This window comes from Phasianus colchicus, chromosome 9 (assembly GCF_987193195.1).
Source record: "Phasianus colchicus chromosome 9, bPhaCol1.hap1.1, whole genome shotgun sequence".
NCBI classification, from domain to species: domain Eukaryota; kingdom Metazoa; phylum Chordata; class Aves; order Galliformes; family Phasianidae; genus Phasianus; species Phasianus colchicus.
This window is the reverse complement of record NC_143444.1, coordinates 32072086-32087196: the sequence shown is the minus strand read 5'-3', so window position 1 is coordinate 32087196 and position 15111 is coordinate 32072086. Positions and strand designations below refer to the sequence as shown.

The window sequence follows — 15111 nt, the reverse complement described above, 5'->3', positions numbered from 1 at the left end:
AATTCACAGGTTCATGATACAGCTTGCTTAATTAGATTACATACAAAGTACTGCTTAGGATCTGAATAGAAATAAATATATCAATATTGGAGCTGTGAACTCAGAGCATGTTACATTGGATGATGCAAATCATATGGCAGAGCACTGCCAGCCCATCGTGTGCCACCTCATCTGTGCAGCACTGGTGCATGGTGCAATGTGTGCAAGCTGTGCTGTGTAACCAACACAATGCAGCAACTCTCCACAACAGTTTTACTTAAAATTATGGTGTTTTTCCTACAGATGCCAATAAGGTGTTTTTTAATCAAATGCCTGTTTTTGTTGAAGCCAGCTCTACTTGTGGGACCCGCCTCTTGTTTCAGCCAGTTCTTCCCACTGAATCACTCTGTGCAGCCTTTGGAAAAGGGGTTTGATGTTTCTGTATCTTTGCAGCACTGGCTGTTGATAACTATTGCTGACTTTAATATTTCATAAACACATTGCAGTGACAATATTGTGCTCAGGTCATCTGCATGGTCACAAATGGAAGATTTAAATGTCTCCTATCAAATATGCTTTGGATTTATTCAACTGAAATGTTAACCAAACTCGAGTGTTTAACTAGAATAATGAGAAAGGTGAGAGGCTTGGGTTTTCTCTGCCTATAAAAACCACACTTAGAACTCTTTTCTTCTTTCTCATGGCTTTACTGCAGTATATACACTTGCTTTTTTTAAGTAGTACAGCACCCTAATTTAAGGGCTGACAACCTAATCATATGTGATTGATAAGCTTATTTTGGGTGAGTTACCAGAATGCACACTGGAAAGCTCTTCTTTTTGGTGTGTGGAAGCAGCTCCTGCAGTGCAGCAGTGCAGGACGTGGTGCTCCTGCAGCAGCCAGGACTGTCAGCAAGCAGCAATAAAGCCATCGTCCTGCAGCAGGAGAGATGCTGCTCAGAGAAGGACTGCAGCTGAAGGTTTTGAAAGGTCTTGTATAACACATACTGAGCTTTTCTCAGCTTTTCTTCATTACGTGATAAATGGTGTCAAGGAGGTTCCTAATTCCTGGTTGCTTAAACCCCAGTTATCTCTTCTTTAAAGTTTCTGTGTGATGCTGCTCAGCAGCAGCAGCGCAGAGGAGGTAGAGTCGCACAGTTTGGGTGCCAGGCTCACTGCAGATGTGTCACTGCTCATCCATCCCATCTCGCACACAGGACAATATTTGTGACATGGCTTTGTCTCCTCACAGAGCAGCCAGCACTGGAACGCTGGGCACGGCTCCTCCTGCTGAGGGAAGCAGCCCGTGAAAATGAAGGAACTGTCTCAAAATAGTCAAGGCTTGCTGCTCCAAGGCCTTGCAGAAGGCATGGAACGTGCTTTGTTACCCTGCATGACCTTCCTTCTGCCTGTCACAAACTTAGGAATGAAATACATAACTTTTTTGAGAAGCTGGGACAGCATTACTGTTTCTCACTATAGATTTGCTTTGGCACACTGAGCTGGCCCGGCCCATCACCTCCCCTGCCCTCCCTGTTCCTCGCTGTACTCACGTTAATTTCTCTTCTCCAATTGTATCTAGGTTTCCTAATGCTGTGCCACCTTCAATTTAAATTTCACAAATAAACATCCCTGTACGTCCGTGCTGATAATTTAGGAACCAAGTGCTGATTATTGTATTTCTGCTATGCCTTAACTTCTGGAAATTGAGTGTAAATGACACGACATTACTTTTGCAGCAGAGGTGTTATTTCAAATCGCTTGACTAATTATTAACAAATGATGAAAATTAGAATATCATTTCCCAGATTTTGCCCTGGGCAAACCCACTTCTCCCAGCCTTTCAGTGTTTGATTTCCTGGAGGTGTTCAGATGCTGCTGGTGGTTGTGGCAGCTGCTTGTTCTTCTATCCTTCCACACAAAGGAAGGAGCCATGACCAGGATTTCTAGGATTTCAGTTAAGCCTTGAAATTAAGTCTTAGATTTCTTACAGTTCTAAATGCTGCATTGTTTAGGTTGGCTCTTCTCTTGCTGGTCTGTCAGTCTCCAACATCAGAATATGTCTATGTGCCAAATAATCACACTACTGCGTAAGTTTGCTTCGTCTCTGCTTTATTCTTGGCTAGGTTCATCTCACCTATGCATTAGAGCTAATTCTTTAGGCCATAAGTTTGTCCTTCCTTTGTGATGCTTTCCAAAAGCACCACTCATGAAAACCAGTAGTTCTTTCTTCAAGCCAACCAGGTTGACTGAATGCTGAGTTTGAATATACCTTCTAAATTGAGTTTGTGTGTCTACGAAAAAAAAAGTTACTGCTGGTTTTGTATCTGCAGACATCCATTCTTTGAATACACAGCGAGAAATCCACGGTACGAGGAGGAGATGGAGCAGTACTGGGGCTGCTGCTGCAGCACGGATTGCTGCGCTATGTCGTGGGTTTCTGTACTTCAAAATAGATACAAGAAGTTTGGAAAGGCTCGAGGAAAATAAAGGCTATAGTGATCTGAGGTCTGAAAAACATGTCTTTGAAAGCAAGGATGAAGAGCTGATCATTGCTACCAAGCAGTTGTGTGGGAAAGGCTTCTGATGCCATTGAGATTCTTTAGCTGAAGGCATACCCAGAGCTAATATAAGAAGCAAAGCTTCTTCAGAAAAATGCTGGAAGTGTTTGACATTTCCAATAGGAGCAACCTACCTGGAAGCATCTTAGATTCTCAGACGTATACTTTTTGTTTATTTATCTTTAATTAATATTTAATTTGGTTTTGAGCTAGCCTAGTTTCCCATTATTTTGCATTTCAGATTGAATTTTGGTGTCTGAAAAAGCATAAGCTCATGTTGCAGGTTATTTCTCAGAAGGAGCACTAGTAAGATTTTGGTTACTTAATGTTATGACATCACTAGGAACATTCTGCCATTTGGACCTTTGTCTTCACATCAAATACGATTGAAGTCACAAACTGTTTCTGAAGGTGTTTGTGGTAGAAGCACGTGAAAATATGAACGTATCTGGTGATATAAGCTTAGAAAAAAAAATGAAACCACCATGATTAAAAAAAACAAAACAAAATCATGCTGAGGCTTTAAAGGTTTACACTTGATACAAAGCACTTCATGGCGCTGTGGTCAGGTAAAATGATTATGCTGGTATTTCAGGTTGAACACAGCGCTTTTAAACCTTCTCGCTAAGTCAACAGAGATGTTCACTTTTAGGCTAATAACGTCTATCTCGATCTTCTAAAGTTCCTCTGCTTGTTACTTTAGATTTATTGTTTGAGAATCTGCACAGGAGTGCTTTGTTGGCAGGTGTTACAGCAGCGATCGGGTTATTTGGAACAACTCAAAACGTTTAAATGATGTTGAAAAGCTTTTCCTCACACCGTAGCCTTGCAAACAGATTGATTTATCTATATCACCCTCAGTAGCAGACCCCACGTTACATTTGAGTAAAATTTGTTAAGAGTATTTCTTCCGACTGGCTCTGCACGAAGCGTCTGTTTGTGTGCGTAAGCGTGCACAGGCAGATGAGTTATGTACCAGAAATAAAAAGTGTGTGCGTTGGCAAGATGCACTTTTTTGATGCGTGAAGCTTATTTTGTAAGCCAACCATACATGAGCAGATTGTGGTTCATTTCTCGCGGTTATTTCAGTTTATTTGACGGATACCGTAGCTTTTTAAAGTGCCACATTGAGGATGGACTGTGAGTATTCAGGATACGAGCCATGCAGTTGGCCTGAGATGGGTCAGATAAGTCATGCTTTGTGGTGGGTATTCTGCTTGTTCTGCTGTTAAATCTCATACAAATTCCTTATTGTTCAGAAGGATAATTGGTCTCTGATAACATGACCATGAAATTCCATTTCCTCCCTCGGCCATAAGCGTGGTCAGAGTTGGATTCATTTTCATTGCGTAATTTGTGTGCATTTCCTAGTGATGTCAGAACTCTGTTCTTATTATTGAGTACAAATGGAGCAGGTGAATTTTCGGTTAATGGCGCCACGAGAAGCAGAGATTGATTTCCCAGGGAAGTGACCAACCTTCCTGATGGCTGATCTGCATCCACCACAGCCTCTCCTCAGTGGCTCCGAAACCCCTGTTGTTAGTTGAAAAAAGTGACTGATATGCAAATATTGTTTCCTCCGGACTCCAGCAGTGCTGTGATTTGAGCATCAGTGATGGAAGTGCTATAAGGCACTTCTTTGTAACAGCTCTTGGAGATTTACAAAGTCACTATCCGGAGGTTCCTTGGGCTTTTAATCCTAATACCTGGGGAGAAAACATGCAATCCACACAGACTTCCCATCTGATATTTTATTAATGAGATTAAATGAGTAAGCTAAATTATACATGTAAATCAAATAGAGAACAGAGAGGGCTGATACGAAGCCAGCACGTTAATCAGGTTATCAAGTTGGGTTATGTGATACTCTGTGATCAGTGGCCTCCGTCTTATCGCTCAGAACAGAGGCTGGGAGCCCTTGCAGAGGGGATTACTGTGGTACTGGGGGAAGGTTGTGCCCTGCCACCAGCCCCACAACAGGGATTGTACCATCAGGCAGAGTGTCCCAACACCACGACCCCTCCCTCTCTGCATTTGCAGCCTGTCTGCCCACTCCACGAGCTGTGGGAGCTGCTCTCCCAGGGCTGAAACGTCTGTGCGAGTGTCGGAGGTAATATAGACAAAATGCTCCCTGGTGAGCAATGAGATCTGAACACAGAAGTATGGCCGGGGCTGTCGAGCACAGATTCACAGGTTGTCCGCGCTCGTTAGGCTGCGGCACGTAGCACATCCCGTCTGCTGCAAGTTGTAAACTCAGGCTGTGATAGCGAGGGATCTCCGTGCAAGCTGCTGCAAAGCATGGATCTCTCGCTCAGGGAATGTGGTTTAGATCTGATAGTTTCAGCAATGGCTCATGTGTACATCTCCTGTCTGAAAAATATCCAAGGAACAACTGTGGTTTGTTTGTAAGTTTGGAATATGTCGCATATAAAACAATATTCATTTCATAAGCTGACCTTCTGTTAGTAGCAAGGATGCTTACCGCAGTAACAATTTTGTACTTCCCTGATGCTCCAAATGCATTTGTTGATAAGCACTGCATCGTGCTGCTTGTGTACCTGCCTTGAGCTGGCAGAGCTGCACGCTCCTGCAGGGTGCACCACACGAGGTGCTGCCAGGGGGCTGTGTGCCAGCTGCTTAGCTTCAATTTATGTCAAGTGACCTCTTTGCGTAATGGTTCACTGTGATCCGAAGAGTTCTGAGCAGTTAAACCATGTCCGTGCTTTTCTACTTTCTGCAGAGTTCTTCTCTGTGAAGCTCCTTGTGGGTATTTTCAAACTGCGCTTACTTGTGTGTCTTAAAAATAGGAAAATGTAGGCTGATCACAAGTTGACAGTAATATCTATGTATTTGGCATCAATATTAGCGAGCTTCTGTCATCTGGCAATTATTTCCATAGTATACCATATGGCGAAGAAAATGTTTTCATTCACCCACATACGACTGCAGTTATTGATAACCCTGTGCTGCACACAGCCCTATCCCACAGCACTGCCTCAGCCAGCAGGGCCCCCAGGAGCCCACGTCCTCTGCCAGGGGGAGCACCCAGGGCTCAGCACAGCACCCCGTGTTCTGGGGTCCTCCAGGGATCTCCTTGAGCTGATCGGTAGGGCCCTGGGCCACTGCTGCTCTTCCTGCTGTCTCTCTAAGTGCTGATAAAGAAATAGTTCCACCTCTTTTCTTTACGTTCCCCTGTGCTGCTGTGTGTCCCTGCTCAACTGATGGACACCCGATGAAAATGACTTACACCTCATGGCCTCAGCTTGCAGCAGCATGCACACAGAACCATAGAACGGCCTGGGTTGCAAAGGACCACAATGCTCATCTGGTTTCAAGCCCTTGCTATGTGCAGGGTCGCCAACCAGCAGACCAGGCTGCCCAGAGCCATGTCCAGCCTGGCCTTGAATGCCTCCAGGGATGCATTCTGAGTATTTTATTGAGCAGTTCTGGACATAATCACAGTCTGGACTATGCAGAAAATGGAAAATGCACTTTATGGAAATTTCAGCATTTGCTTTCAACCGTGTCAGCAAGAAACACCCACCTGAGTACCATGGCTTCTGAAATTATCTGCGGGAGAGATACTTATTTAAAAAGACACCTCTGTTATTTCAGTACTCGACAAAATCATTAGTTCCATTTTTTTCACATAAGATTTAAATATAAAAGGTAGATGTTTGAAAATAGACATACGAATATCTTTTGTTTGAAGATGTGGAAGTGGTGTCTGTGTTTTCTCAGGCCGATCACTTTCTTGGCTCTCCCTGCTCCCACCCCTCAGATGGGATTCACAGAGGCTGCATTCTGTGAAACCTCCTCCCCACTGGGACTGGTGGCCCCAGAACCCAGGGAGAGCTCTCATGTAGCGCTGCACAGAAACACCACAAAGGGCTCTTTGGAATCGAAAACTGACAGATTATTTGTTGCCTTCTGTTGTTTGTTCCAATTTTAGACAACTTGAGCCACGTGTGAAGGATGCTGAGCAGTCTCTGGGTGCTTCTCGGGAGGCTTTGCGCTGTTGTTCTGATTTGTGTGATGTGTTCGTGGCAGGAGAGGGAGGCAAAAAGCAGAAATATTAGGGAAGGTTACTGGAGAAGGTTCATACAGCAGCCTCGAAGCTTTTCAATTAAAATTTGAGAACAAGGATTACCTTTGGGAAGGCTTTATTCATTACCTGTCAGTTTCTAAAGTTCTCTGACCGTTGTAAACCTTCCAAGGAATTTGTGAATTTAGACACAGAATCTGACTTAGAATACAGAGCAGAGTGGGGAGGGGGTGGCTTGTTTGTTTCATGTTGTTGGTTGGAAATGTTCATTTTCTGAGGTGTTTCCCAAAGTTCCCAAGCTGCCTGCCGTGTGCTCGGGAAGCAGGAGCAGGGCTTTGCTAGCATGGATGGTGCCAGGGCAATGAGCTCCTGAGGATGGTGCTGGACGAGACAGCCAGCAATGAGGTGGGAATAAGGCAATAATTCCCAAAAGGTATCTCAAAAGGAAAAGTACACACAGCAATGGCCCATCTGATTGTCACAGAGCTCTGTAGAACGCTGTGACTGGGGCTGTTAGCAAAGCTGCCCTGCTGCAGCACAACTCCTGGGCCAGGTATGCCCTGGGAGCACTGCTGCCATGGGTGCTGCTGGGAACCTTCACAGGCAGCACAGAGCAGTGCCAGCCCCCACAGAGCCTCCAGTGTGGCTGCAGTTGGCAGCCAGCTGTTGTGTGCGAGGAACTCCAAAGAAGGAAACCAACCCGGACTCATGCAGCACCACTGCTGTACTGGGAGTGCTGTCCTCCTCCCCCATGGAGCCACTTTTCAATGTGTCCACGTCTGCTGCCAGGTCACTGTTTTCTACTGCCCTCCTGGGCCTGGGGGCAGGCAGGGACGCTCAGCTGAGGGAATTCAGCTGCTATTGCCTTCCTGGAGTGCTCTGATTGCTGTCAATCAACAACCAGTGTGAAAGCCAGGGCACAGAAATCCGAAAGAGAACAAAATAATATGAAAATTAATCTGGGCTGTTGTTGATTGAGATCTATGTGGTCTTTTGTGAAGTTAATAGAATGTTATTCTAGACATGGCTTTTGTCCTTATTCGAAGAGGAGCAAATGATTTGTTTGTTCATTAAGGTCAAGCAAAGATGACATCAAATGACTCCTCAAGATCACAGTGCTCTCCCTAAAATCGGCTCTGAGCTACCACAGCGAGCCTTGTGCTGGGTGACCCAAGCAGGGTATGGCTGTGGCTGGCTGTATGTGAGCTCCGTGGCCCCGCAGCTCTGCCTCCTCCTGCCAGCAGCCCCACATACTTGCAAAGCTCATCGTACCTTGGGAAGATCTTTTCCCCAAAGTCTGAGAAATATCACTGATATCACTGAAGATCACAAACGCGTTTCAAAGTGCTCTGTTATAAATACTTGAAAGAAAACCTCAAAGATTAGCAAATGTTAGAGCAGCTGCAGGGAGATACTTGGCGTGTGTGTTGCAGCAGGAGCGGTGTTGCATTTTGGGCTGCATTCGATGGATCCCAACTCCGGTCGTTCCGCAGTTGTTACAAAATGCCGGCACGGTGCACTTCGTTCGGGTGATCCCCCGGGGGGAGCGGGGCACCGCGGGGCTCCGGGGGCCGCACGGCGCCCGCAGCCGAGCCGTGCCGAACGGCTCCGAGCCGATGCGGGCCGGCGCGCGCTCCCGCCGCCGCCAGGACGGTTGCCAGGCAACGGCTGCGTGGCAACGGGCTGCCAGCCCGGGGGCCGCCCGCCGCCGCGGCGCGCAGAGCGCAGAGCGGGCGCGCTGCCCGCCCGGTAGATGGTGCGGCGGCCGCCCGGGAGCAGCCACGCGCCGCGCTCGGCCGCCGACCGCGGGCAGCCCACGGGCAGCGCTCGGCCGCCGCCGGGCCCAGGGGCAGCGCGGAGCGGCGCGGAGATGGTGCCGCTGGTGCGGGGCGCCGGGGGCTCCCACCAGTGGCTGGCGGCCGTGCTGCTCGGCCTCTGCTGCCTGCTGCCCGCCGGGCGGCTCGCCGCGCCGGGAGGAGACTTCCCCGGGGCTGCCGCGGACAGCCTGGTGGTGCGGAAGGGGGACACGGCCGTGCTCAGGTAGGAGCGGGCGGGGGGTCGGGGCTTCGGGCCGGCGGGTGCTGAGCGCGGGGCCGTCCCGAGCCGCCCCGCCGTTCCGTCCTCGGTCGTTGTGCCGCTCCGTGCCCGCCCGGCGCCGCTCGGTCCGGCTCCGCTCCGCGGCCGCCGCGGAGTTCCCGCTCTGCCCGAGTCCCCGTGCGACTGCCGGCGTTACCCCCCGCCCTGTCCTGCCCTCGTTGCTTTCCCGTTCTAACTCTCTGCCCGTACTTTTGTCGCCGTTCCGCTGCCGCACGCGATTTCTCGCTATTCTCGGTGCGATCGCTGTGCCGCTTTGCGGAGCTGCCCGAGCCGCGCTCCTCCCGCGTGTCCCTCGGCCCGCCGGGCTGCGTAGCCTTTGAACGGCTCTAAACCCGCTGCACCGGGCCGTGGGGCATCTCCTACGGAATTCGGGCTCGCTGGCCTGTCTGCCGCTGCTGTAGCGGCTCCCGAAAATCCAGCGGCTGTCCGCGTAGGGCTGCCGGCAGCGCTGTGCACGCGTGCCCCGCTCGCGCTCCGTGGCCGAGCCGAGAGGTGGCCGTGTCTGCGCGCTGTGCGGGGAACGAAGGCAGCGCGGAGCTGCGGGCGCTGCGCGCTCAGCCGGTGCTCGATGCCGTTAGCGCGCAATGAATCGCCTTGAGCAGCACCTCGGTGCCGAATCGAACGGTGCTCTAACGGTTCTCTGCCGGAGGTTGTCAGCTGGAATCGGTGCGGATTTCTGGGCCTGCGTTTGTTGGAAACTCAGTGTTTGTGCAGCTGGGTGGGTTACATAAATAGGATCGGGCTCTGGGGATCAGAACATCGCTGCTGTCTCATGGGCGAACGTCTGCTCAGTAGCGAGATGCTGCTGAACGGAGCGCAGTCGCTGCTCGACTCCGGAACAAAGCAGTTAGAGGGAAATAGCACGGTGTTGTGTCTGTGGGTTCTCGTTCTTCTTGCACTAAGATTAATTTTTTCATTTCCTGCGCTTTCTGTGGGCTTGCTCTCAAGTAGGAGTTTGGTTTGTTTTCAGCTGGTAATGCAGCTTAAAAGCCACTTGTTTTCAGGTGTATCACTAGAAGAACAGATCGTTACACTGTAAATTGCTGAGAGTACAGGGCAGCGAGCGTGAATCCCTCCAGAGAAGTGCTTTCCGAAGAGCACACTGGAGATGTGTGGGGTTGGGTAGGGCTGTGTGTCTGGAATCTCTGGGTGCACATCGCTGTGCTCCTCAGAACTGTTCCTTGTTGCACATCTGTACCATAGATGTGTATGAGAAGCAATGGAAGCAATGCTGCTGGTTCCTGGAGCGCTGGACGCTGACAGCTGATGTAGGTGCAGGCTTGGTGAGCCGGCAAAGCAGTGCAGGGGCTGAAAGAGGAGTGTTTCTTTACAGCTCCCAGCCCAGCTCCTCTTGGTTTCTCCAGCTGGGGGATGGCAGTGCCCCGTCCTACCGGCACAGCTGGGTTCCCAGCACCGGGCTGCTTTCCTCTCTTCCTCCCCTTGCTGTGGGAGTGAGGGCTGCAGGGAGGCACCTCTGGCCCACACACACAGGCAGCTCTGCATTGAGAGTATCTGCCGATTGTTTTTTAATTATTAATGATGAAATACGGGAGCCCTTAGAGTGGCTTGGAGTCAGCGTTTCCTGGTTGAGGGAAGGTGGCAGTGGTTTATGGGATGCATGCGTGACCCTGTTGTGCTGTGGATGTGCAGTGACAGCCTGTGGGACAGAGGGGCTGCTGCTCCTGCGGGTCAAAGCACAGAGGGAAGCATGCAGAGCGTGGCAGGGGTGCTGTGAGAAGCTGAGGGGAGCACACCTGCTCCAGCCCTGGTCCCTGTGTTCGCTTCTCATCGTCTTTATGAGAAGTGAGGGATGAAACATCCTTCAAATGCTGAGGCTTTCAGATAGAAGCCTCCAAGTGCTAACGTGAGGTAAAGCAAGTTGTGTGGATCCTTGATTGATCTGTGCTGTCCCAGTGCTGTTTGTTTCACTGCTGATTGAAGTCTTAAGGAATCCTGTCTGTGATGCAGCTGTTTGGTACAACAAACTAATTTTAGGAAGCCACTTGTTTTCAGGTTTATCGCTAGAAGAACAGATCGCTATGCTGTAAATTGCTGAGAGTACAGGGCTGCAATTTGTGTCCCATGACCCGTGTTTCTCTGGTGACTCTTTTAAACATGTCCTGTGCAGGGAGGGGTGCAGCCCTGGGTGTGCAGTGACCCTGTGGCACTGACAGCACTGTCAGTGCTTCAGGAAGAGGTATACAGCCCAGAGGAGCTTGGGTGAGGCCCCATCCCCTCCACAATTTGTAAACAAAAGTTGCTTGAAGTGTCTAAAGTGCAGAGCTGAAAATGATCAAAATGGCTTTTTCAAGCAAGCAGCTTTTTTCTCTGCCTTTTTGTTTTTTTACAGCTCACAAACGATTAAAGCAGATATACCTGATAGTCCTTTCATAGTGTGCAATCACAGAAAATTAAGCTTCAGAGCTTGACATCTTTTAAAAACAAAAGATACGTTGCTGCTGTCTGATCATAGAATAATTTATTAAGTATATACTCTAGAATACATGACATGATGCAGCTTTTTCCCTATAAATGTTTAAGTCCCAACGCTCCTTAGTGGGATGGATGTTCCCAAAGCATTGGGTGAGAAGCTGGGTGCTGGAAGTTGGCAGAGCCTCTGCAGCCCCGCGAGGAGAGATGCAGCACCCCACACCCAGGAGGAGCAGCCCAGCACCAGGACGTGCTGGAGGCACCCAGCTGGGAAGCGGCTTCTAGAAGAGCAACCAGGAGTCCAGGTATCCCAGCAGTGCCAGCAGGTTTGAGGTGATCCTGTCCTCTGCTCAGCACCTGGAGAGCTGGGCTGGGTGCTGGGCCCGCAGTGCAAGAGAGACCTGGAACTGTGGAGAAGCCTCAGAGGTGCTGCAGGATGTGGGGGAAGAGGAGAGGCTGTAAGAGCTGAAGCTGCTCAGCCTGGGGCAGGGGTGGTTTAGGAGGATCCCACCTACAGCCATCAGGGCTGCAGGGAGGTGCAAGGGAATGGAGCCAGGCTCTGCTCAGCAGGGCCAGAAGCACTGGGCACAACGTGGGGCCCAGGAGGTTCCCATGAATATCAGTGCTGAGCACAGGGTCAGATGTGACAAAGGGCTGGGGAGGTTGTGGGTGTCCTCCATGAGATGTGCAGAAGCTGCCTGGGTGGATACTGGGCACAAGCTGCTGGAGGCTCTGCTGGAGCACGGCTGGAGGAAGGTGGGCACAAGGGTCCTCGCCAACCTCAACCTTCTGGTTCTTTGAATGCTGTGCAGGAGTGTGGTATGTAGGCAGCGTAATGAGTTGACAAACATGGACGGCGTTTCACTGGATCTTAGAGCAGCAAGCAGAGGCAGAAATGTCCCCACTCTGATATTTATGAGCGTAGCTGTAATTCTGAGGAGAAGAGGCCCACTGAGCAAGATCCTCAGGGAGCCGCAAAGGTCGTCATGCAGCCAACAGACCTTGCAGGCAGCCCTTGGTGTGGGGAGGCAGGAGCAGTGCTTCTCACTCCTGGCTTCTCCATGTGTTGTGGTTTCTCCATTTTCTCTACAACTGGTCTCTTGTTGGCATTAAGAGCACAGACGTGTAGCAGGCAGCCCATCTGAAACACTGCCCATCTCTTTTGGTGGCTGCTTCCCAACACGTTTTAAAAGAGATCCCTTTGGAGTACAAAAGAGAGCTCTTCAAATTAGGTAGTGCCTAAGGTACCTGAAAGCTGATGTGACCAAATATTTGGAGTGGCTTCTGTTTTCTTATGGTTCAGGTCATAGATTCAGCTTTGTTTTCCTTTATTTTGCTGATGTTTTTCTCTTGGACACACAGTGCCTTTGCTGAAGAGTGAGTTCCCTAGGTGCGGGCTATTCTCTGATTAATCAGTGAGAAATTATACATGGACAGAGGTGTGGAGATGCGTATAAAGAAGTCATCAAAGAAAATGAAATGAATTCTAGCAAAGAAAATGAATTTATGCAAGTGCCTCCCAAGCTTGTGTCCAGATGTGAAGTGTCACAGCATTCTATAGCATAGGCTTTGCAAAACAAGGGGTTTGCAGTTTTCTGTCTTGTAAAATATGCTTCGAGGTGTGTTAATGGCTGTCAGGCTCACTGATTTCTTTATCACCATTTGACTGGTGCAGGCAGTTGCTAGCAGAACACGTGTTGTTCTGTGTTTTCTGCCCTCCTGCTTGCCCTCTGGATGCGCCTCATGGCAGTGTCTGACCTGCTCTGAAGTCATTCTGGCATAGGGATGGATTCTGCCTTGGCCAAGGAAGGTTGGCAGCAGCAGCATCTCAGCCCATGCCTCCAGTTCCTCTGGCTTCCCACACATCCTGGTTTTTAGACCCTGTATCTAAGTGACTGGGCTGGGGCTGGTGACTTCTGGGCCCTGGGGCTTCATGGCCCTTCTCTTCTGACAAGGGCTGCCCTTTACAGCAAACAGTCTTTGCGAAAGAGCCACAATGGTCATGGAAAGCTAGCAACAAGTCTATAAAGTGTAGTTCATCTGCCAACACTCACACTCCTGAGAAATGGGCATTTGGAATGCTGGGTCTGCGGTTGAGTAGCAGGAGCATATAAAGTGCATATGGTGTGTTTAAATATTAAGAGGCTACATATTTTAACATTCCAGTCCCTCAAATTCACATCCATGCACCAATGTTGAATACAGTTGTCTGCATGCATGTAGAGGCACAGATTTAGGGGGGCAGGTAATGCAATAAATATGAAAGATTTCTTCTCTCCTTTACGATTTCAGATGGTCCGTTTCTGGCTTTCATGCTCTTTTGGTATTCTTGTGCATCTCAGGATCATGAATTATTTGGCTGTGTGAAGCTTTGTTCCATCTCTCTGAAATATAGCTGTGTTATGTGGAGATCCACAGACGCACACACAGACACACACAAACATCCCTGTAAAAGGAGGCTGTTCTTTGGGGACGGCTCTCACGTTCTACAGCCCTGCCTGTTATTAAATAAGCATATGTTGGCACTTGCCTCTTGTCTGTGCAGTTAAAATAAGTGCATTCAGAGTCAATTGAAATAATTATTTTAAACCATTGTGAGTGTTTCAGATGTTATGCAGAGGAACTAACAAAAAAAAAAAAGGAATGAGTAAAGAGCGAAAAACAGAGCTTGTTCTAAAGAATTTTCTGGGAAACAAAACACAGACATGAACTGCTTCTTTTAGCCATCCTGCGTGAGAGCTGATCTGGTCCCACGCTGTGTGGTGCAGGCAGGGCTGGGCTGGCTGCAGGCCTTCAGGTTGCATTGGCACGGCAGGGCTGAGCCTTCAGGTTGCAATGGGCACAGCAGGGCTGAGCCTTCAGGTTGCAATGGGCACAGCAGGGCTGAGCTTTAAGGTTGCAAAGGGCATGGCAGGGCTGAGCTTTAAGGTTGCAATGGACATGGCAGGGCTGAGCTTTAAGGTTGCAATGGGCACGGCAGGGCTGAGCCTTCAGGTTGCAATGGGCATGGCAGGGCTGAGCTTTAAGGTTGCAATGGACATGGCAGCACTGGCTGCAGGCCTTCAGCTTGAGGGGGGTTCAACCAGCAGTGAGCAGGAGCAGGGCAGGTTGCTCTGGCTGGGTGCAGTTCTGGACAATGCCGTGTGCTCTTGCAGGTGATGGTGGCAGCCTGGCTGTGGTGACCTGCCTTCTCACAGCTCAGGAAGGCAGCTGGTGTTCAAGCGGGCTGTTCTTGGGGCTGCATCTCCCTGCCTCATCGCCTGCGAAGATAAGGCTGAAAGAGCAACCTTTGTCTTCCTGTGAGAGCGCTGTTCCTCACAGGAATGGGGAATTTCTGTTAAATAACGCTCTGTTAAGGCTCTGCGTGTTGGCAGGGTGGGGGTGGGCTGCAGGGCCCTCTCAGTTCTGGCTGTCTTTCAGCCTTTGAGAAGAGACGATCAGTACGAAATCCACGTCCTTGTGGGAACAGAAAGGTCCCACTTAGAAGCACAGGAAGCGGCTCTACGAATCTGTAAATTTTCCATTTTCCCCGACTCAACCCAGACATCAATTCAAGGTTCATTCTAACACAGTGTTGTGCTTGTTTTAAGTTATTTCAGTTTGTAGGCAATTGGTCCCTTCTTTGCACTGATCAGGCTCACGGTATTGCTGGGTGTGTGGGGTGGGCGTGCGGGGACATCCATTGCATTGCTGGGTGTGTGGGGTGGGTGTAAAGGTACATCCATCATATTGCTGGGTGTGTGGGGGTGTACAGGGACAGCAGCGTGGCAGAGGCTGCACAAGCTGTCTGTGCTTGCTGTGCTCTGGAGCCCTTCCTGCTCCCACCCCAGGATCTACCAGGCTATCCACCATTTTTCAACTCTGCAGGAAGAGCCTTTCCTCCTCCAACCAGATGCACGTTGTTTTCCCGAGATCAGAGCTGTGTGAGCCACCAGCACAGGCTGGGTTCATAGCACACCGCACACTCGTGTAGATGAAGATGGAAAATAGCCCCAATGAA

At 49.6% G+C, this 15111-nt stretch overlaps 1 protein-coding gene across 1 annotated transcript in view; it reads left to right on the top strand.

The window, feature by feature from the left end:
- The first annotated feature begins 8337 nt into the window (after positions 1 to 8337).
- NEGR1 (neuronal growth regulator 1) overlaps positions 8338 to 15111 on the top strand; it is a 174548-nt gene continuing 167774 nt past the window's right edge. Inside the window, exon 1 of the mRNA XM_031604360.2 lies at positions 8338 to 8624. Coding sequence (XP_031460220.2) covers positions 8338 to 8624 — 287 coding nt within the window. The remainder of the gene's footprint in view (positions 8625 to 15111) is intronic.